This window comes from Lampris incognitus, chromosome 2 (assembly GCF_029633865.1).
Source record: "Lampris incognitus isolate fLamInc1 chromosome 2, fLamInc1.hap2, whole genome shotgun sequence".
NCBI lineage: Eukaryota > Metazoa > Chordata > Actinopteri > Lampriformes > Lampridae > Lampris > Lampris incognitus.
The window spans coordinates 33,327,082-33,348,381 of record NC_079212.1 but is presented as its reverse complement, the minus strand read 5'-3'; the positions used below and the strand labels follow the sequence as shown (position 1 = coordinate 33,348,381).

The 21,300-nt window shown below is 44.0% G+C and overlaps 1 protein-coding gene across 3 annotated transcripts in view; it reads left to right on the top strand.

The window, feature by feature from the left end:
• The window catches only part of sema3b (sema domain, immunoglobulin domain (Ig), short basic domain, secreted, (semaphorin) 3B), a 122,774-nt gene extending 102,038 nt beyond the window's left edge, over positions 1–20,736 (top strand). For all 3 annotated transcript variants that reach the window (XM_056302139.1, XM_056302129.1, XM_056302133.1), the window contains exons 5-18: positions 3,830–3,949; positions 4,202–4,295; positions 5,169–5,288; positions 5,613–5,755; positions 6,224–6,338; positions 8,110–8,179; positions 8,758–8,902; positions 11,092–11,311; positions 11,492–11,583; positions 11,938–11,979; positions 12,372–12,529; positions 12,803–12,858; positions 15,933–16,072; positions 16,293–20,736. In XM_056302139.1, the coding sequence (XP_056158114.1) occupies positions 3,830–3,949; positions 4,202–4,295; positions 5,169–5,288; positions 5,613–5,755; positions 6,224–6,338; positions 8,110–8,179; positions 8,758–8,902; positions 11,092–11,311; positions 11,492–11,583; positions 11,938–11,979; positions 12,372–12,529; positions 12,803–12,858; positions 15,933–16,072; positions 16,293–16,802 (2,025 nt within the window). In that variant the 3' untranslated portion in view covers positions 16,803–20,736. The remainder of the gene's footprint in view (positions 1–3,829; positions 3,950–4,201; positions 4,296–5,168; positions 5,289–5,612; positions 5,756–6,223; positions 6,339–8,109; positions 8,180–8,757; positions 8,903–11,091; positions 11,312–11,491; positions 11,584–11,937; positions 11,980–12,371; positions 12,530–12,802; positions 12,859–15,932; positions 16,073–16,292) is intronic.
• The last annotated feature ends 564 nt before the right edge of the window (positions 20,737–21,300 follow it).

Sequence of the window (21,300 nt, the reverse complement as noted above, 5' to 3'; positions counted from 1 at the left end):
CTGCAAGACTGCATGTGTGAAAGGCGTTAGAGCGAGAGAAGGGGGCGGGGCTTAGCGCTAACCCGAGCCACCGTGTGGTCGCTGTGTGCTTCATGCTCAGTCCTCAGTAATTTTTAAACTAATGGGCTACTGGAGGGTCCAAGGTTGTCTGGTGAACCCCCCCCCACACACACACACACACTCGCAGGATAAAGAATTGTGATCACAATGCACCTCCCTTCCCCTCCTCTTCCTATCCTTTTCTGGCCATTTATAAGTCTTTAAAGCCCCTTTTCTGGTTACACCTTTCTTTTTTTCTCCTCAGCCCTTCACATCGAAGAGCTGCCTTTGTCAGACAACTGCCCTGTTGACAGCCTCACCTTATGCCCTCCACCACAGCACACACGCACACACGCATACACCATGCACACACACAAACATGTACAAACGCCAAAATAAATAGACACACACAGAAATACTAACGTACAAATACATACACAAGCACAAATATACACACATACAAACACACATATACAAAATCAAACCTGCAGACAACAAACACACTTCCACATTATTCTTTAACAGTTTAGCATAAAGCCTTGCTTTTCAGCCAGTGAAAGGGGTTTCAATTAGAGTCAGAACGAGACAGGCAGACAGACAGACAGACAGACAGACAGACAGACAGAGAGACAGACAGCCAGACAGACAGACAGACAGACAGACAGACAGACAGACAGACAGACAGACAGACAGAGAGAGTGGGGGAGAGTGAAATAATGATTGCAGGAGGTGAAGGGGAGAAAGGGGCTGATTGTTTCTCCTGGAGAAGGGAGAAAGAGAGGGGAGAGGACAGTCTCTCTGGCTTGTGACCAATGGGAACGGGTGAACCTTGGATGTACTAAATGTCAAAGTTTCTTCTGGATACTGGAGGGTTATGGAAGAGGGGCACATGCACCCCAGTTTTGCTGAGGATCTACCACAATAGCACACACCCAAACACACAACGCAGACGGTTGTGCATCGTCCCTGTCTGTCACTCAGGGTCAGCTATACCTCTTTGCATGGCTCCTCTCTAGAGACTCCTGGAGGTCTAACAGTGTGTAACCTGATCGCTGGGCAGCAGATGTTACCACGGTGTGTCTTGGGGTGGGGGTAGAATGAGAGGGAGAGACAGGGCAGATGACAGTGATATGGGAGGAGAGGGTTTGTTAATAAGTCATGTGTAAAGACGGCAGTATTTGATTAAATACAGCGACGTGCTTAACAGCTGGTACAGTTTGTAAGGGGACCCAGCATGAGACACAGACAGACAGACAGACAGAGAGAGAGCAACCAAAAGGAAGAGTGTATGTTTGTGCATTCTTGCTTGCTTGTACATTTGTGTGTATGTTCGTGTTTTTGGAGCGTATTGATAACTGTATGCTTTTGTGTATGACCACACGGTAGAAACTGTACACACACACACACACACACACATGGCAGAAGGTGTGTGAGGCTAGTGGAAAATGATGAGAGAGAGAAGGAGAGAGAGAGAGAGAGAGAGAGAGAGAGAGAGAGAGAGAGAGAGAGAGAGAGAGAGAGAGAGAGAGGAGAGAACAAAGGTGGAAGAGGGGAGAAGAAACCCCTGTCTCAGAGGGGTTGGGGTAGACAGATGTCTTGGAGAAGAAAGAAAGGCGAGGACAGGGAGTGATGAGTGGAGGGATGAATCAAGACGGTAATAGAGTCTGTACACTACATCAGTCCTCCGGCGGTCCCTGAAGACCTGCCGTTTTTAACCCGACTCTGACATGGGCAGACGCATTAGTGGGTAAACAGCCCGGTGTCGACACTCAGAAGGTGAAATGTTGTATTTACTGCACTAAAACGTTGTGCGGCATGGTTCCACACTACTGTGGTGAGTAACTTCTAGCTCTTTGAGCGAATACACGTTTCTTAGAAGTTACTAAACACAGTTGTGTGAAACCACTTGACAGCACATTTTTAAGTAAATCCAATATAGAAAAGGGACGGGAAGGAGCGTGAAAGGGAGGCGACAAGGAGAAGAGAGATGAATAAGAAATAGTGTTGGATAGAAAGCTGAGTAAGATTCAGTTTATTATTAACTCTTCTCTTCTCAAGCCCTCCTCCTCAACTATTGTCTTATGTCAGTCACCTGCTGATAAACACCCAATTCAGTTGTGACTGAATTTGTCATACAAACTGTGATGCAAACATGTTAGTCAAACTGGCTGGTTTATGATACAGGAGGAAAGTTTCAGAACTGAGCTTACGTGTGTGTGTGTGTGTGTTTGTGTGTGTGTGTGTGTGTGTGTTAGTACACAGGCTCGTGGATCTTAATCAAGTATTAGTGTACTTAAGTGCGGGCACAGCCTGTCTCAATAGCTGAATTCATTGTTTTAAGTACAGGATAATGTACTGCAACAATGTGGCCATTGAAAGCTATGGCACAACTTAGAGGAATAAACAAACAACGAGCGCCCCCAAACTAAAGGGGTGAAAGTCCATTCGTTTGCCCCATAGCACTCATCTTTTCATTAAAAAACCCATATTGTAGTCTGCTGTAATTTATCCAACAGAAATAAAATGTGCGGCATGTTGGCGCAGTGGTTACTGCGGTTGCCTCACAGCAAGAAGGTCCTGGGTTCGAGCCCCAGGGTAGTCCAACCTTGGGGGTCGTCCCGGGTCGTCCTCTGTGTGGAGTTTGGATGTTCTCCCTGTGTCTGCGTGGGTTTCCTCTGGGTGCTCTGGTTTCCTCCCACAGTCCAAAGACATGTAGGTCAGGTGAATCGGCCGTACTAAATTGTCCCTAGATGTGTGTGTGTGTGTGTGTGTGTGTGTGTGTGTGTGGGCCCTGTGATGGCCTGTCCAGGGTGTCTCCCCGCCTGCCACCCAGTGGCTGCTGGGATAGGCTCCAGCATCAACCGCGGCCCTGAGTAAGGATAAGCGGTTTGGATAATGGATGGATGAAATAAAGTGTAAATAAACGAACAACCGGAGCTCCCAGTAACACGGTCTCTCTCACCTGTGGCTGCCGTGCAACACATATGCAAGTCCATGTGAACACCTGTCATATGCAGGCATGTGTGTGTTTTTGTGTAAGGCAGACAAAAAAAGGATATTACAACAATGTGTTGGAGGAGGACAGGGGTATTCTGTAAACAGGCGTGGACAAGCTATGTGAGGAATGTTCATTATCAAACAGACAGAAAGAGACAGAAAGAGGGAGAGAAAAAGAGAGCAACAGAGAGAGAGCAACAGAGAGGGAGAGAGGGGAGGTGATTAAGTCAGCGGAAGGGGGGGCTTTGTTATAAGACCTTGGAATTACTGCGGTGACATTGTTGACTTTGTGTGTGCGTGTGTGTGTGTGTGTGGACATGTTGGACAGGCTGGTGCCAGCACATGGGACACACCACTGCTGGTTATTTTGTTTCCATACTTGAAAGGCAGTTCTAAGCGTATCTGTGTGATCTCTGGGGGCTTCCAGACGCTGTGACCTCCCCTCCACCTCAGCTTGCTGTCACGTTATTCTCCTTCCGATCCCTTTGCTTCCATCACTACAGCAGAGACGCGACCGCGTGCCATCAGCTTTCCAGAGGATCCAGGTTTTCCTCCCAGCCGAATATTACACCACCTAACTTCACTGACTAGCACGAAGAGGGCAGAATAACCAGTGAAGTCACCTGGTGTATTGTTCGGTTGGAGGGGGAACCTGCATGCATCTGGTCCTCTATGGCACACGGCTGCCCGTGTCTGCTCAAACAGACTCTTCCTTTACTTAAGGGAACTGTTGGAAAGCAAAACCCAGTAAATGAGTATTTTTTTTTCACTCTTCTCAACGTGTGTGTTTCAGATGGACTGTGTGAACTATGTGAAGATCGTGCACCACTATAACCGCACCCACCTGTATGCCTGTGGTACCGGGGCATTCCACCCAACCTGCGCCTTTGTGGAGGTGGGGCAGAAGATGGAGGTAAGGAAAACACACATATAAACACAGTCACACACAGACACCAGTTGGGGTACGCTCACTTACAAATTGAATGCTGAAATGTTGTAGTTCACATTATGATCCCCAAGCTTTCTTGATCATTTCTCTGCAGAGTGAACACAAGTATCTTGTTAGGTGAACACACAATTCATACACACACAAAAATATGTACACACTCACAAACTCTGATGTTTGCCTTTTGCTCTCTCGCCCTGTCTCTTGCCTGTCCTCCAGGACCATGTTTTTAGGATTGATCCTTCTAAAGTAGAAGACGGGAAGGGGAAGAGTCCGTATGACCCCCGCCACCCTGCTGCCTCAGTACTCGTGGGTAAGAGCCTTGTCCCAGTTAACCCACCTCATATACATTACCCATCTCCTGGTCTTCCTGCCAGGCTGTCTGCTTAGATTGTATATGGCATAATCTTATTTGATTTGATGGACATCTAAACTCGGATGCGGTGCCTCAAAAGTTAAATAATAATTGTGACAGTATTGTAGCCCTTTAAATTAAAATTGCTTATGTGCAGAGGAAACTTTTGATTTCTGCTCAATAAAAAAATACTGCTACTGAGCATCCGGGTAGTGTGGCGGTCTATTCCGTTGCCTACCAACACAGGGCTCGCCGGTTCGAATCCCCATTTTACCTCCGGCTTGGTCGGGCATCCCTACAGACACAATTGGCCGTGTCTGCGGGTGGGAAGCCGGATGTGGGTATGTGCCCTGGTCGCTGCACTAGTGCCTCCTCTGGTCGGTCGGGGCACCTGTTCGGGGGGGAGGGGGCACTGAGGGGAATAGCGTGATCCTCCCACGCGCTATGTTCCCCTGGCGAAACTCCTCACTGTCAGGTGAAAAGAAGCAGCTGGTGATGCCACATGTATCGGAGGAGGCATGTGGTAGTCTGCAGCCCTCCCCGGCTTGGCAGAGGGGGTGGCGCAGCGACTGGGACAGCTCGGAAGAGTGGGGTAATCGGCCAAGTACAATTGGGGAGAAAAAGGGGGTGGGGGGATACTGCTACTATACAACTAATGATGCCAAAATAATAATGATAATGATAGAAGAAGAAGAGGAAATGTTCTGACAACAAAGTTATTTGTTGTAAAAGTAGCATTTTCCTGATCTGTCTTACAGGTTATAATTCTAATTTATATTTATTTGCCTTGCCAATCAGCCAATGATGTTGTCTCTCTGCCCTGTCTCCTAGGCGATGAGCTCTATGCAGGCGTGGCCACAGACCTAATGGGGCGGGACTTCACCATCTTCAGAAGTCTTGGGAAACGCCCCTCCATACGCACTGAACAGCATGACTCACGCTGGTTAAATGGTGTGTGTGTGTGTGTGTGTGTGTGTGTGTGTGTGTGTGTGTGTGTGTGTGTGTGTGTGTGTGTGTGTGTCTTTCTGTCAGAGTTGGGATCAACTGACTTTCAATCAATTCATTCATTATCATTTGAAAAAATGTTCCATGTACTATAAAACTAAAAACAGAATTAAATATTTTTTAATGGAGAATTTAAGTGTGCCATGTACTTTTTATGGTCACATTAACACAGCTTAAGTTTCAGCTTTGGCATTTTGTAGTCATATTAGAGCAAGACTATAACTCGTTAAATACGTCAATTTACATCCACTCTCTTCTTTTATCAACCAGAACCAAAGTTTGTGGGCTCCTTTTGGGTGCCAGAGAGTGAGAACCCTGACGATGACAAGATCTTTTTCTTCTTCCGAGAGACGGCCGTAGAAGCTCAAGGTCTGGGCAAGTCCACGTACTCCCGCATAGGACAGCTCTGCAGGGTGAGAGACTCCATATAGAGCCTACAGATACACAGCAGCTATCTCTCAAGTCCAAGTTTTCAAAGAGAGGTGTGAAATTCAACACCAGCCACCAACAAAATAGTGGTCAATTTTAATTCTGGCTTGCCTGTTCGTCTGCTCTCTCAGCCAATATGGCAGGTAGCCATCCGTTGTTCAGGAGTCTCATTCTGTTCCAAAAAAATTCATTCTGTTCCAAAGGTCCCGATCAAATAGACGGGTAGAAAAAAGTACAAGTGGCTGCTGAGTTTTGGAAGAAATGTATTTTCCCACCGTTCTTGCTGAACTGCTGTAGCACTTTTTCTCTTTCCCAAGAGGAAATCATTGAGGATTTTCTGAGTGCAAATGCAAAATGGATTCCTGGAAGGGAGGCTACCACCGACTATGCTGGCAAACTTGCTTTTTTCTCTTGGTATATTGTTAAATCTCTTTTATTCCCTCTTTAATCAGAATGATATGGGTGGCCAGCGGAGCCTGGTGAACAAATGGACGACGTTCCTAAAGACTCGTCTGATCTGCTCGGTGCCCGGAGCCGATGGCAGTGACACGTACTTCGATGAGCTGCGTAAGTTTTCTTTAGACTAGAAGGAAATCGATCTATGCAGCTGCCGTATCTGGTACATGTACTGCAAGTTTCCTGCCCTGTTTGATATTTACTTTATTTTAAAATGAATTCATTTCTCTGTAAGAGTTTGTAACTTTAGCTCCCAAATAGTACTTGCAAATTTTTAAGTCAAAACTAGGTAAAAGATTTCCAACTATATTAGATATAAGAAAAGTGATGTTTGAAGACTGGTCCGAAGGGAAGTTGCAACAGATATGATCGTCAGTGACCTCTTAAACTGGGCTTTTAGAAAGCACGGTGCCCAAACTGCTTCTACTTTTGAAGTGCAATTTGGGTTCAGCATAATTCCCATTAAGTTCTGACTCAACCTTGGACTTCGTCTAACCGGAACCAGAGAAATTAAGTACCGAACCTTTCTGGAATCAGAGGAAGCATAACTAAGTGCTAAAACTGTTGTGAATTTCTTAATTTACCTTTTTGCCTGGGCTGCACATTCCCCCAGTTTTGTATCCTTTTCGACTAACAAGAAAGTATGGTACCTTAGACTAACTTGTCATTATTTCTGTTGTGTCAGACTAGAGTCATAAAAGGCAACAATATTCATGAAGAAGAGAAAGTGGAAAGTTTGTTTTCATCGACAACAGACCCTTGCCACATCCCACCTACCAGTTTATTTTGCAGGTTATGCAAGAAATAGATTGGAATCACTGTGTGCAGAATACAGATGGAAAAAAAAATTGGACCCGTATAAATACCAGGTGAAATGGGAAAGGATCTGATGGTATTGTTCATTATGCAGATAGTAGACTTAGACACAGACTCCATTTAAGCTCAAGACGTAAATGCATCCCCCCTCCCCCCAAATTTTGCATGCGCGTACAGAAGTTGTATGAACTTGAAGAAATAGAAGAGAGCTTAGATAATCTCACACAATAAATGCAGTGTGAACCTAAAAAGGTGAAACAAAAACTTTTTGTTTGCACTTCTCCCTTGATTCGGTGAAATCTCAACTAAGTATCAGCAACTTGCCATAATTTGTGACAGCACCTCGGGCCATGTCTGTCCACCAGATTACCTCGTGTTAAGAATGAGTCTTTCATGTTGGCTAAGCGGTCTCTAAAAGATGCCCGGGGCAACATTTGTCTTAAAGACGATCTTGTAAAACTGAAGTGCTTTGTGATGTAGACTTGGAGAAAAGCAGAGAATCGAACTGACTAGAACCTCACACCTAGCTTTTGTTTGTATAGAAGTGACTTTTAGCCCCAAACTTTTTTTTCAAGGAATCTGCGTTAAAAAAGAAAAGCAGAACTTTATTCGGATTTCGATTTCATTGAAGTTTCAACAACTGACTTTAATTTCCAAAACTTACCAGTCCCATGAAGGAAGTTTGGTTTGCAGGAAAAGCTTATTATAAATACTCACAGTGCATAAAGGTTGGTAGGTGTAGTTCAGGAATTTTATGAAATTTATTCCCCTATGATTAAGTGATTAAAAATAGATCTTACAGTTGTTTGTGGTAGTTCTCCATATATCAACGTTAGCAATAACGTTTAATGAAAGAAACGAGTGTTAAAATTTTAGGTGAGACTGAACTGCTCAGGGCTACATCAATTTTGACCAGCAAATTCCTTCCTGCGACCTTCAGTTATTAGCGAAATGTATCTTTAAAGAGGAAAGACATTGCCATAGGGCTCTGTTTATCTTTCTCTCAACCTTTGACCTTGCTATTGTCACCTCTGACCCGTGTGTGTGTGTGTGTGTGTGCTTCCAGGTGATGTGTTCCTGCTGCAGACCAGGGACCGGAAGAACCCTCTGGTCTACACAGTCTTTTCTACTTCCAGGTCAGAGTTCATTCAACCTGTGTGTGTCTAGGTTCATGCTTGCCCACCTGTGTGAAGTGAGAAGGATGCGGCCATGTCTGGAATTTGTGTTTGATATGGTTCATCACAAACAAACAAATATGTTACTCCAGTATGTTTGTTTGTGTATGTGTGCGAGTGGGTTTGTGTGTAACTTAGTGAGCAAAGGAGAGTTAGCATTTGAATCACTATCTACATTTAATTCTATCGTTGTCACTTATTCTGAGAGAGAGACAGACAGACAGAGATAGCGAGAGAGAGAGGAAAAGAGGGAGAGAGAGGGACAGAGGGAAAGAGGGGGGGGGAGCGAGAGAGGAACAGAGGGGGAGAGAGAGGGATGAGGGGAGAAGGGGGGGACAGCGGGGGAGAGAGAGAGAGAGAGGAGAGAGACCAAAAGGAAAATTTTATGTTTGTGCATTCTTGCTTGCATGTACATTTGTGTGTATGTTTGTGTTTTTGGAGAGTATTGATGTGTATGCTTTTGTGTATGACCACACAGTGCAAATGCGTTTTTGTACATAATTAATACACCTAACTCGTTTGCCTCTTGTGCCCAGCAGCAGTGTGTTTAAGGGCTCAGCCGTGTGTCTCTACACCATGAATGACATCCGGAGGGCCTTTCTGGGGCCCTTCGCTCACAAGGAGGGGCCCAACTACCAATGGATCCCATTCCAGGGAAAAGTGCCCTACCCACGCCCTGGCATGGTACGTCAACAATAGTCAAGTTTCCATCCAAATGTCAAGCAAAATTTAAGACCTGAAAAGCTAATGAAATCAAAATGCAATTACAGTTGACTTTAAGCCAAAATACATACAACTGCTGTATAATCACATTTGCAGCAGTAAAATGGTCAGCGGTATGGAGGATTATTAGATTTGGATACAGTATTTTTTTAAGGCGTGATACAGCCGAGACTAGGAACCGTTTACGTCTTCTACATTTGTCCAGTGCATATGTATTGAAATGTCTTTGTGAGATCAGAGAGGTTTCCAAATGTTCCTGTGTTGTTTCACTGAGCTACACCCTGTAACTGATACCTTACCCACCCTTATTTTGTATGCATGTGAATAACACACTTTCACATATTTCCATCATTTTGTTTGATTTATCTCTGTTTCCCACAACTGTCTCACCTTGTGAAGTGCTTAGCTGCAAACTGGGTTTATACTTGAAAGTGTTTTTTATAAACAAGTTTGACTTGATTATTTTCATATACTTAGCTGTGGCGATTTTGAAATCAACTCACTCCCGTATATACATGAGGTCTCTTCATGAGACCTCATTTCATTCCCAAGCCCTCAATCCCCCAATCCTCACAACATTTGGTTATTAGGACTCTTACATTCTGCTAAGTGTGCTGGTGCAGCGTCAGCAGGATTTGTTATACAGTAGCCGTTTCTTCACAGCGGAACAATACCCATTGTGTTGCTGCAGAATGGTAGCTGTGTTTGAACCACAGTTAAACCCCCCTCCCACCATCACCGCCTCACTGGGCTGAAAAGTCAGGGAACAAACAAAAGCTGAAGAAATAGGGTAACGTTCACAAGTGAGTTATAAAAAGATGTGGGGACCAGGGGTGTCCGGGTAGCATAGCAGTCTATTCTGTTGCCTACCAACATGGGGATCGCTGGTTCAAATCCCCCTGTTACCTTGGTCAGGCGTCCCTACAGACACAATTGGCCGTGTCTGTGGGTGGGAAGCCGGATGTGGGTATGTGTCCTGGTCGCTGCACTAGTGCCTCCTCTGGTCGGTCGGGGAGCCTGTTCAGGGGTGAGGGGGCACTGGGGGGAATAGCGTGATCCTCCCACGTGCTACGTTCCCCTGGCGAAACTCCTCACTGTCAAGTGAAAAGAAGCGGCTGGCAACTCCACATGTATCGGAGGAGACGTGGTAGTCTGCAGCCCTCCCCAGATCGGCAGAGGGGGTGGAGCAGAGATCAGGACGGCTTGGAAGAGAGGGGTAATTGGCTGGATACAAGTGGGGAGAAAAAGCGGGGGGGGGGGGGGGGAGTGGTTCTACATTTCTACCTGTGCAAGTGGAGGGCAAAATCTAAATGTAGGGAGACTAGATGTACATCAGTAAACCATGCATTGCTGTACTGGAGTCCAGTGTAACATATAATAATGTTTTACCACCATCATATTCAGTTAGAATCCATAGCATACCCATATCGGGGGGGGGGGTCAATATATATGAATTAAATGTCCGACTCTTGTTTCCAGCGCTATTTTGCAGCATTATGAAGGACAGAAATTTCAGGGATGGAATTTTCATGATGAATGTGACCGAACTCTGACCCCTGTGTGACTCCAGAGTCCTTATGGCCCATGACACCATAATGGCCCATCCTGGCCTGCTGAACTTTGATTTGGTGCAGTGTGGCTTTGTGTTCTTCAAGTTGACAGCTTTGCTGACAACTCCCAAGGATTACTCTCTACTGTATATGCAATTCAAAATCAAACACCAAACTGCATATTATAGTGGGGTTTTTTTTTCCCCTCTCAAACATGGCTCGAAGAGTATCCATGAGTGGCCAATTCTTGTACAAAGTTGAGGCTAGTCCCATAGAGTTCTAACAAATCCTCCACAGTAGGATTGAAATTTTAAAGTGCTTATTGGTCACTGGTCTCAATCTTATTAGACATATTAAGTGTGTCAAAGTTATTTTAATTAGCAAATGTGTTATTTCAGTCACTGCTAACTTATGATCAACCCAGGAACTGGGATGCTATTAGACTGCTATGAAACACAAATCAGTGAAAGCGAAGGACATAAATTAACCTGTCTCCCAATTAGGGACCTCCAGTAAATGAGAGATAACAGTTAATTATTGATTACATTTTTTTGTTATATCATCACATGTATCTCACCTTCTCATCATGTATCCTTTTAGTGCCCCAGCAAGACATTCGGCAGTTTTGAGTCCACTAAGGGTTTCCCTGATGACGTGATCCAGTTTGCCCGGCACCACCCGCTGATGTTTAACCCAGTCTACCCTCTGAATCGCCGGCCTGTCTTCCTCAGAACCAACGTGGACTACAGCTTCACACAGATTGCTGTGGACCGGGTAGGGGCTGCAGACGGACAATACGACGTCATGTTTATTGGCACAGGTAACAGCCATTTTTCTTTTCCAATTCTGATGCCAGACTCTATTGCCAGTGAAACTACATGCACTGATCCCAGTTTATAAGTGAATCCTCAAAGCACTGAAAGGACTATAAAACTGTTACATGCTAATATAAAATGAGGATAAAGAAAGTTTATTAAGAGACTGACATCTGTTATTTCAGACAAAGGAACCGTGCTGAAGGTCATCAGTGTTCCCAAGGAGAGTTGGAACAACATGGAGGAGCTCCTTTTAGAGGAGCTGGAGGTCTTCAAGGTGTGCATTTCTGTCAGATGTGTTAAAGTCCTTTTATTGTAGGATAATACAGTGTGCTAGATGCTGTGTATGTCAAATGACAATATTATTTGAGTCATGAAAGAAATCCCTTTACTTTGTCTTTTGTTCGTGTTTTCTTTTTTCTCTTGGAAATGGTCCCTTACGTAATCCCAGGAATATGTCAACCTTTCCTTTTTTACTATCTGTTGATACAGATGTTAAGCTTATTTTACCCTTACACTTTCTAAATTAGGCTGGGTAAGAGTAGGAGCTTGACGTGAAAAATGCTCATTGTTAATGTTGCTATGGTATCTAACATTGTGTTTAATATATCTGATTTCATCTGCTCTTTAGGACACCTCGTCTATCATCAATATGCAGATCTCCTCAAAACGAGTAGGTCCTTTTTGAATTAAACATTTGCCATTCAGTGGACTGAAAATACATCTGTAATTTACAGTTATCATGGCTATGAAACATGCTGAGTCCAAAGCCAGACGCCTCTATCGTAATCCAGATGCACACCCGAAACTCAACTTTTCAGCTTAGTTAAAAAAACAACAACTTGGAAGACAGATTTTTGGTGAAGAGATTTTGCATCCAAAGAACAAATCAAAACCAGATCAGAGTGTGTGTCTGGATCTGGGCACAGTTACATTAGAATTTAAACAGACACCCAGGTCACATTTCCTATGGTAGTACATATTATATCTACGTGATTTAATGAGTTCTGTTCTGGTGCTGGTCAGTTTAAAGCCCTCATCTCCTCACTTCCTGTCTGACCACAGCAACAGCTCTACGTGGGCTCAGATACAGGCATCGCCCAGGTGCCTCTCCATCGCTGTAGTGTTTATGGGAAGGCCTGTGCTGAATGCTGCTTGGCCAGAGACCCTTACTGCGCCTGGGATGGTACTTCATGTACACGCTACCTACCTAATACCAAAAGGTAATGGACCCGAAACACTGTAAACTGATTGTGACGAGGTACAGGTAGAGGTAAAAACCACAACAAATGCATGAACCACTTTTAACCTACCTCGGCGAGGACTCACCTCTCTCAATAATTCAACTTATTTAATAGAACATACAGAGAGATTCAGGTCAATTTGAATACTGATTCAGAACTGCATGGGCCACTGCTGTGTTATCGATACCTGCTGCTTAACATTATAAATCCAACTGAAAATTGAAAATTTTAATTGTGATTTTCATTTTACAGACGATTTCGCCGCCAAGATGTGAGAAATGGAGATCCCAATACCCTCTGCTCTGGAGGTAGGACCGACATGCACTATAAATCGCATCATGACTCTTAAGCACTGTACTTTGCTGTAGTACTTACAGCTGTTGACATGGTCCAAATTATTTTGGTTTAGTTCTGTCTGTGTGAAGAATGATGAGGATGCAAGGAGTACAGGTGATGAAGGTGGATGAGTTTAAATACTTGGAGCAACTGTCCAAAGTAACGGGGAGTGCAGAAGAGAGGTGAAGAAGACAGTGCAGGCAGGGTGGAGTGGGTGGAGAAGAGTGTAAGGAGTGATTTGTGATAGAAGGGTACCAGCAAGAGTTAAAGGGGAGGTTTGCAAGATGGTAGTGAGACCAGCTATGTTGTATGGTTTGGAGACAGTGGCACTGACAAAAAGACAGGAGGCGGAGCTGGAGATGGCAAAGTTGAAGATGTTAAGATTTTCTTCGGGAGTGATGAAGAAGGACAGGATTAGGAATGACTATATTAGAGGGACAGCTCAGGTTGCATGGTTTGGAGACAAAGCAAGAGAGGCAAGATTGAGATGGCTTGGACAAGTGTGGAAGAGAGATGCTGGGTATATTGGGAGAAGGATGCTGAATATGGAGCTGCCAGGGAAGAGGAAAAGAGGAAGGCCAAAGAGGAGGTTTATGGATGTGGTGAGGGAGGACATGCAGGTGGCTGGTGTGACAGAGGAAGATGCAGAGGACAGGAAGAGATGGAAACGGATGATCTGCTTTGGCGACCCCTTAGAGGAGCACCCGAAAGTAGCAGTAGAAGTAGTTCTGTCTGTGTAATTACAATAGCTTTGATGGTGTTCTTTAAAGCATTATTTTATTTCAGTGAGACATTTTTTAGTCTTAAGAACATACACGTTATTTTGAGTTTGCTAGCAGTCAACCTCCAGCGACAGCTGCCTGGGGATCCAGTCGTTGAATGGATTTTGTTTCCATTTATTTTCAACAACAGGAATAGAAAGCATGTGAAATCACTTGAAAAATTGCTCCCTCTAGAAATGTCTGTGAATGTTCTCATTCGTCCAGGTCATGGTTATCCAAAGGAGTTGAATCAAGTGCAACTGGACTTGATATAGACGAAGCTAGCTTCGTCTAGTCAGAAAGGCACGAACTGAGGAAGCCTCTTGGATGAGAGGCGAAACGTCTTCACGGATATATATCAAGTCCAGTTGCACTTGATTCAACTCCTTTGGAGGATCCCTCTAGAAATGTGATGCATTATTGATTACAAATCACATTGAATTCGGTTTTTGAAATAAATTGCCCTCCCAGGACATCTGCACAAAGAAGTGAAATTCAGTACTGCATGATTTGTCCCTGTTTGCAAAGTATTTCTCATGTGTTTATTTAGAAAGAAAATATAAAAGATATGCCAGAAGCAGGTTTTTAAGACAAGAAATTCAAAAAAGATTCCACCAAAGAAGTACTTATCACTACTCTTCATAGTAGCCAAGTTTTGTGGTCAAACTCCCATGAACTGTCTGAAAGGTATGTGGATTAAAAGTGAACAAAGCCCCGGTCCTCCACTCAAGCCCCGAATCACAGTGTGAACTCAGTTTCTGACATCTCACTGCTCTCTGTGCCGAATCCCAGAATCCTGACCCCTCGGACCCCCGTGCCCTCTACCATCTCAGCCCACAATACCGTCATTCTGTCGCTATCTGTCACTCTGCCGCATAGCTGAATCAGGCTAATCGCTCGAACAGAATGAACTTGTGGATAATATGACTACATCATGCGGTGGCATGTGGGCCGGGCGGCACTCTGCGGAACCAATGAAGGTCAGAGTAATTGTCTTGGGAAAGTGTGGAGTTGCCTGGGGTCTTTTTGGCAGTTGCTTTGTCTCCCCCCACCCACCAACCAACGCCATGTGTAGTCTTTTTTTGTCCATATTTCAATTATATCTCAGCTTAAAGGACTACAACAACTCATTCGTAGCACTGTGATGGTAAAAAACACAAATTCTCAACAATGACCTAACGTGACCTCAGGGACATTTGACTGAAATTAAATGGGATTTTTACAGTTTCAAACTCTCTCTAGCATTGGTGGCAGTTTCCATGCTTGCTCATCCATCACAGCTTAATGACCATAGTGGGAGCACTGTTATCCTTTAAGATTTGGGACAGAGAATCTGATCCCTGGTCAACACTATAATTAATCACACAGCAATGTTCTGCACAGGAGCCTTGATGACATAATGATGACACAAGTGAGACAGAGCAACCAAAACAATGGAAACACTTTTCTGTCATAAGACACAGTTAACATGCTAGCCAAATACACTCAACCCACCACAAATGCTGAAAATATTCAACCACATTCTTGCACACAACTCTCTGACAGGAATCTAACATTAAGTATGGATGAATTCAACATCTCAACAATATTCACACAAAGGGGCAGTCATCAATCCATACTGAATGCGACTTTGTCGTAAAGCTTCAAGGAAAGGAAAGCTCATATGTAAAAGTGCTCATTTGGGGGCATCCGGGTAGCGTATCGGGCTATTCCATTGCCTACCAACACGGGGATCGCCGGATCGAATCCCTGTGTTACCTCCAGCTTGGTCAGGCGTCTCTACAGACACAATTGGCTGTGCCTGCGGGTTGGAAGCCGGTTGTGGGTGTGTGTCCTGGTCGCTGCACTAGCGCCTCCTCTGGTTGGTCTTGGTGCCTGTTCGGGGGGAGGGGGAACTGGGGGGAATGGCGTGATCATCCCATGTGCTACGTCCCCCTGGTGAAACTCCTCACTGTCAGGTGAAAAGAAGCAGCTGGCGACTCCACATGTATCAGAGGAGGCAAGTGGTAGTCTGCAGCCCTCCCCGGATTGGCAGAGGGGGTGGAGCAGCGACCGGGACAGCTCAGAAGACTGGGGTAATTTGCTGGATACAACTGGGGAGAAAAGGGGGGAAAAATCCCAACAAAAAAAAGTGCTTATTTTATTGTTTATGTTCTTAAAATGTGCACTTTTACCTCCTGTAGCCTGACTGATGTAATTACAAAACAGAAATTGTATAAATTGAAGGTATTAAATGATTGTTGCATTTAAGAGTCACATCCCATTGTCTGTGTTGTAATCTACAGACCACCACAAGCATCGGGTGCCAGAGAAGAGACTATATGGAGTTGAGGGAAGCAGCACCTTCTTGGAGTGTATCCCCAAATCCCTACAGGCCAGAGTCACCTGGACCTTCCAGAAACATCCACAGAACCAAAGGGAAGAGGTGAGGAGGAGAGGGGGAGGCAATGGGGGGTTAAAGGAGTGGAAAAGGGGAGTTAGAGGTTGTCAGAGGGGGGGGGGCATTAAAGAGACCTTGGTTTTAATAATGTTCATCAACACACACCTATTAAGAAGGACTGAGACAGAGCTGTTACTTTTAGTGTATTTTACACTAGATTTTTACTTCTTCCATTTCACTCCTATCCTCTCTTCCTGTTTCCTAGGTGCGTCTAGATGACCGGGTCCTCCAGACTGACAGAGGCCTTCTGATTCGCCGCATCCTTAAGAGAGACATAGGTGTCTATCAATGCCATGCCATGGAATACGGTTTCACCCAAACGTTGCTGGGCATCACGCTAGAGGTCGTCCCCTCTACATCACCTTCCATCTCCAACTTGCCCTCTGAACCTTCAGTCCGATTGGACCCCCGTAGTGGAGGCGGGCCCTCATCGACCAATCAAAAGCTGTGGTACCGGGACTTCATGCAGCTGGTAGACCACCCTAACTTGAGCACTGTTGACCAAATATGTGAGCAAGTTTGGGCACGCAAGAATGCCGGCGACCAATCAGACAAGGGCTTCCCGGTGCAAGCGAAGGCAGCCCCATCCCTGGGGCCGGTAAACCGCCCACCTAACAAGAAGTGGAAACATCTTCAAGAAATTAGGAAGGGGAGAAACCGCCGAACCAATGATGGGAAGCCAAATCCACGGGCGCCACGCAGTGCAGGAGAGTAACAACGGAGAAGATAAGAGAGAGAGAGAGATGCAGGGAGGAAAGAATGACTAATACGGAGAGAGGGAGAGAGAAAGGAGAAACGTCGACAGGAGGAAAATGAAAAAAAAAATGGTAGAAAGTGACTGAAAGACACCAAGAACTCCTTGGAGGTGTTGAAATACATACACACACACACACACACACACACACGCATGCACATAGAGACAAAAACATGTATACATGCACACCCATGCGCACACACATACATACATACATACATACATACATACATACATACAGCACCTCCTCTGTTGTGTATATTTATCTGCGGATGCCCCCACTATATTCTACCCCCGAAGCTCCTTAACCAACCTCCCTAAATACCCCCAACCCCGAACCGCTGGCCAGCCATGTATGTACTGCCTTACTGCCCATATCGCCCTGATTCTGCATGAGCCCTTCACTTCATTCCAGTAACATAATCAAGTGTATAAGCAGGAATATGGGGGCATAACTGCCTCTCTCTGCGGGCAAATAGGTGACACCAACCTATTATTACCATCCTCATTAACTAAAGCCACCTGTCTTCCTGGGTATCAAGGTGTAGCTACATGCTAGCCCATTTACCAATGGCATGGATAGTTTGTTCACAGCATAGACACTCAATGACCACTGCATCTCTAATCCAAAACTGGCCCAAAGCTGCTTGGATAGACTTTCCTGTAAGCACCTTGCATAGTTGAAGACCTCTTACCACTGTAAAATGGACTCAAATCATGGACTCGAGTTAGACAAAAGACGGTGTAAGGGGTCACTGTGACCCAGTGACTTTGATTGGACTATACTGGAAAGTTATAGTTTACGACTGGAAAAATGGCACATGGTTATATGCAGGTTCTGCACACTCACATGCACGCGCGCACACACACACACACACACACACACACACACACTCACATGCATTAAGATTGATAACTAAAATACTGTTCATGCATATATGCAACACAGTACTACTCATGCATATATGCAAGACAATGTCACATGTAAGAGCTTAAGTTTGCATGCAACACATGCACACACAAGCACACAGATATCCTTTGAGATTTTGACATTATCTATACATGTCCTCACAGAACATGATGATAGACTGGTTCACATTTTTCTGGTAGTACATGTGTGCATGTCCTCAGTATCTTCAGATTTCATCTATAAATGCAAAATGCAGTCATGGCAGAGACAGGGATGCAGTTTAAAATGCAGCGCAGACCTTGAGGCACAGATCAGCATGATGCAGAACTGGTTTTATATCAGTCCAAACCACTAGGGAGGAAGGGTGGAGAAACTACTGGCATTCCATTGGTACGAGAGAACATTTGAACATTTACACAGAGAAAGAAAGCTGTTTTTCTGTTTGTTTGTTTGTTGTTTTTTAAACTTCCTTCACCAGGAGAACCAAGAGGGTTAACTCCATGACATATTCCTTTTAACACAATAAAAAGGAGTCGATTTTGTCCAGAAGAGCTGATTATGACCCAAAAAAAACAAAACAAACAACTTTTATTTATGATAATACAGGTGTATAAAGAAAGACGACTGACACAATGGAAACGGGGGCAGATGTTCTTGTGCATATGGGCAACATTTGAGTATCGTTATTTGAACCCTGGCTTCATTTAAAAGCAGCGACTCTGTCCTTTAGTATTTATCTGCAATTTGTTTGTATTGCAAGTAAGACGTTCCTTCGAGGGGGGAACATGAGGAGGAAGAGGAGGTGAAAGAAGAGAAAGTAGAGGAGAGAATCCTGAAAGTGAGACGGGTCACATTCTCAGTAAAACCCTAGTGGACTCGGTTTGACAAGCCATGTTTTTGGGCTCCAATATAGTATTAGCATGATATTTATGAGTGGATGATTTTATTCCCCTGTTCTCCACTGCTACGTCTTGCTATTCTACACTGTTGATGCATACATACTATGTGGTTTGCGATATAAATTTACAGAGATATGTGAGATTAGCGAGTCACTCACACACACACACACACACACACACACACACACACACACACACACACACACAGATAAGTGACTTGTCATTCATGGCACTACAGTATCTGCAAGCCTGGGTTGTTTTTTTTTGCTATTCACACAATACGTTTCCACTTTTTACAGATAATTTTCCATATGGTTTTATACACTGTTCAAACCACTCCTCACGTTGTCGAGTTGCAGTCATCTGCGTTTGAGTATCATTGTTACTCGCTGCTTGTCATCTCCTCCTTTTGGACAATAAGGACGAAGTCTTCCTACCCTCTGTCAATAGTGCTATCCCTCTCTTTATGTTTTGTCTGTAAACTGGAACAGTTGCTAACCCTCACATGCAGTCAAGAGACTCCATTTGTTGGTCCCATGTGATATTAACGGTGTGTGTAGCGCGCCCCCAAGTGGCTGTTTTTGTATAGGCCTAGTGCTACGATGTACGATTCAAATCACAGTCCACTGATGTGAAAGATGGCCTTTGTGTTTTACATGCATAACATTTTCATGTCCCCTTTACTGATATATCAGGCCTTTTTGTGCTGCTGCCAGGAACTTCAAACTTTGTTCGCCAAAGCAGCCGGGTGTTGAGGCTATATTTCATGTATTTAACTGCTCTATGAATACACAGCGTATGTCCAAAAGTCATCTCACCAGGCTGCTTTACTGAATATACAGCATGTCTTACAAGTTTGATTTCCAGACTAAAGAGGCAAAAAATGTAAGCGACATCGCCAGCTATAACTGGGTCTGTGTGGTAATCTGTGCCATAATAAAAAAAAATAATAATTTTGACTTCAAAATCTCCTTGTCCCATGACAAGTCTATGGTCATATTGAAAAGGCTTTGGGAACCAGGTCGTTACCCTAGGGGGCAGTACAGACAAGGCCTGCTGAGTGGATCTTAGATGTATGGAATCATTGTTGTTATTTATATACCTGCTTTATAAAGATGTAATTAACTCTTCAAACTGAACTTAAATGAACCGACTGAAGCCTGTTAAAGGGACACTCCACAGTTTGACCTCGCAAACAGGAAAATGACGAATTACTCCAAATAGAAGGGTTTACACGTTAACAGTCGGCCCATGCCCTCTGTACACATCACACACACTCCATCATTTACCCTGTTCAGGGGCAAAATCAGTTCAGCGAGAGGATGGCTTGCTACTGTCTTCTGTTTGTAATGAGTGGATGTTTCGTTTCAGGAGCGACGTCAAACTGACCCAAGTGTCCCTTGTAAGCAGGCTGTTGTATTTGTGCTCCTTTGAATTTGCATGACCAATGTTAGTGGCTATATGCGTTTGACAATGGTGAGGTGGAGAGAAAGAGCAGGGGGATGAAAAGAGAGCGTGAAAGAGAGAAAGCACAATGTTGAATATTATTATTCCTATGTATTTATGTGCAAAGATAAGCTGATATGTTGTGGTGGATTTTTTTCGTTTTATTTTATTTTGTTCTTATAAATGTAGATTTACATTGGTACCTTTCATGTTCTGCTGAGAAGGACTCATCCTTGAGACTGTTTCTTTTTTTTTCTCTCATTTTCTTTTTTTACTTTGTACATTACAAGCAGTGGGGGAAATACTTCCTGAATCCAGTGTCCACCTAGAGTCATTGTTGTTCACACAGCCCTCCAGTCGACACTCCTGTTCTATTCCACGCCATGTGACGCACCTCTGAATGACAGGTGGGTGTGTGTGTGTGTGTGTGTGTGTGTGTGTGTGTGTGTGTGTGTGTGTGTGTATTTCAGGGGGAAAGGAGAGCTCTGTATATAATGGCTAAGGAAGTGTGTAGAGCGGCCTGTTAGTTAAAGTTCAAAGGTCGAAGGCCAAAGTTAACGTGGTGCACTGTAATACTCCCAGAGGTCTTTGTGAATCGTTGTGTCGGATTGTTTTTGATTAACACAATAAAAAAATACCCAGTTACTCCAAGGCCTGTTATCATTTTTACGTTTTAAAAGTGATACATCAAAATGACACGTGTTTCCCGTGTTTCTTGTATTACGTATTTTGACTAAAAAGAAAATAACTATCCTAACAGTTAGTGAGGTTGTACTACAACTCAAAGGCGAGGGTTTGAACCCTTATTTCAAATAAAGTAAGCAAGATGATCAAACCCATCTTTAAAGTATATATACTTTATCATTCTCCTGGGGAAGAGTCTTTTTACTTATTTTGTGTTTTCTGTGCACAGTCAACCAACTCGTACTTTGTCATGTATTTGTCTTCAGTTCGATCAAGTCATAATTTGGTTTCGGTGTGCAGAGGCCATATCTTCTACGCTGCATTGGTCTGCAGAAGCATTTCTACACTATAAAGTAAAATCACGGTGAATATTTGTAAAGTTTATGACTCGCTTAAATAAGAGCCTCTGTTTGTTGAGTTGATGTAAATATATGTGTACTTGGCCTTTCTAGAGTCTTTTTAGTTGACTAACCGAAATTGTCATTCCACTTCTGACCACTTGATGGCAGTCACAGAATGT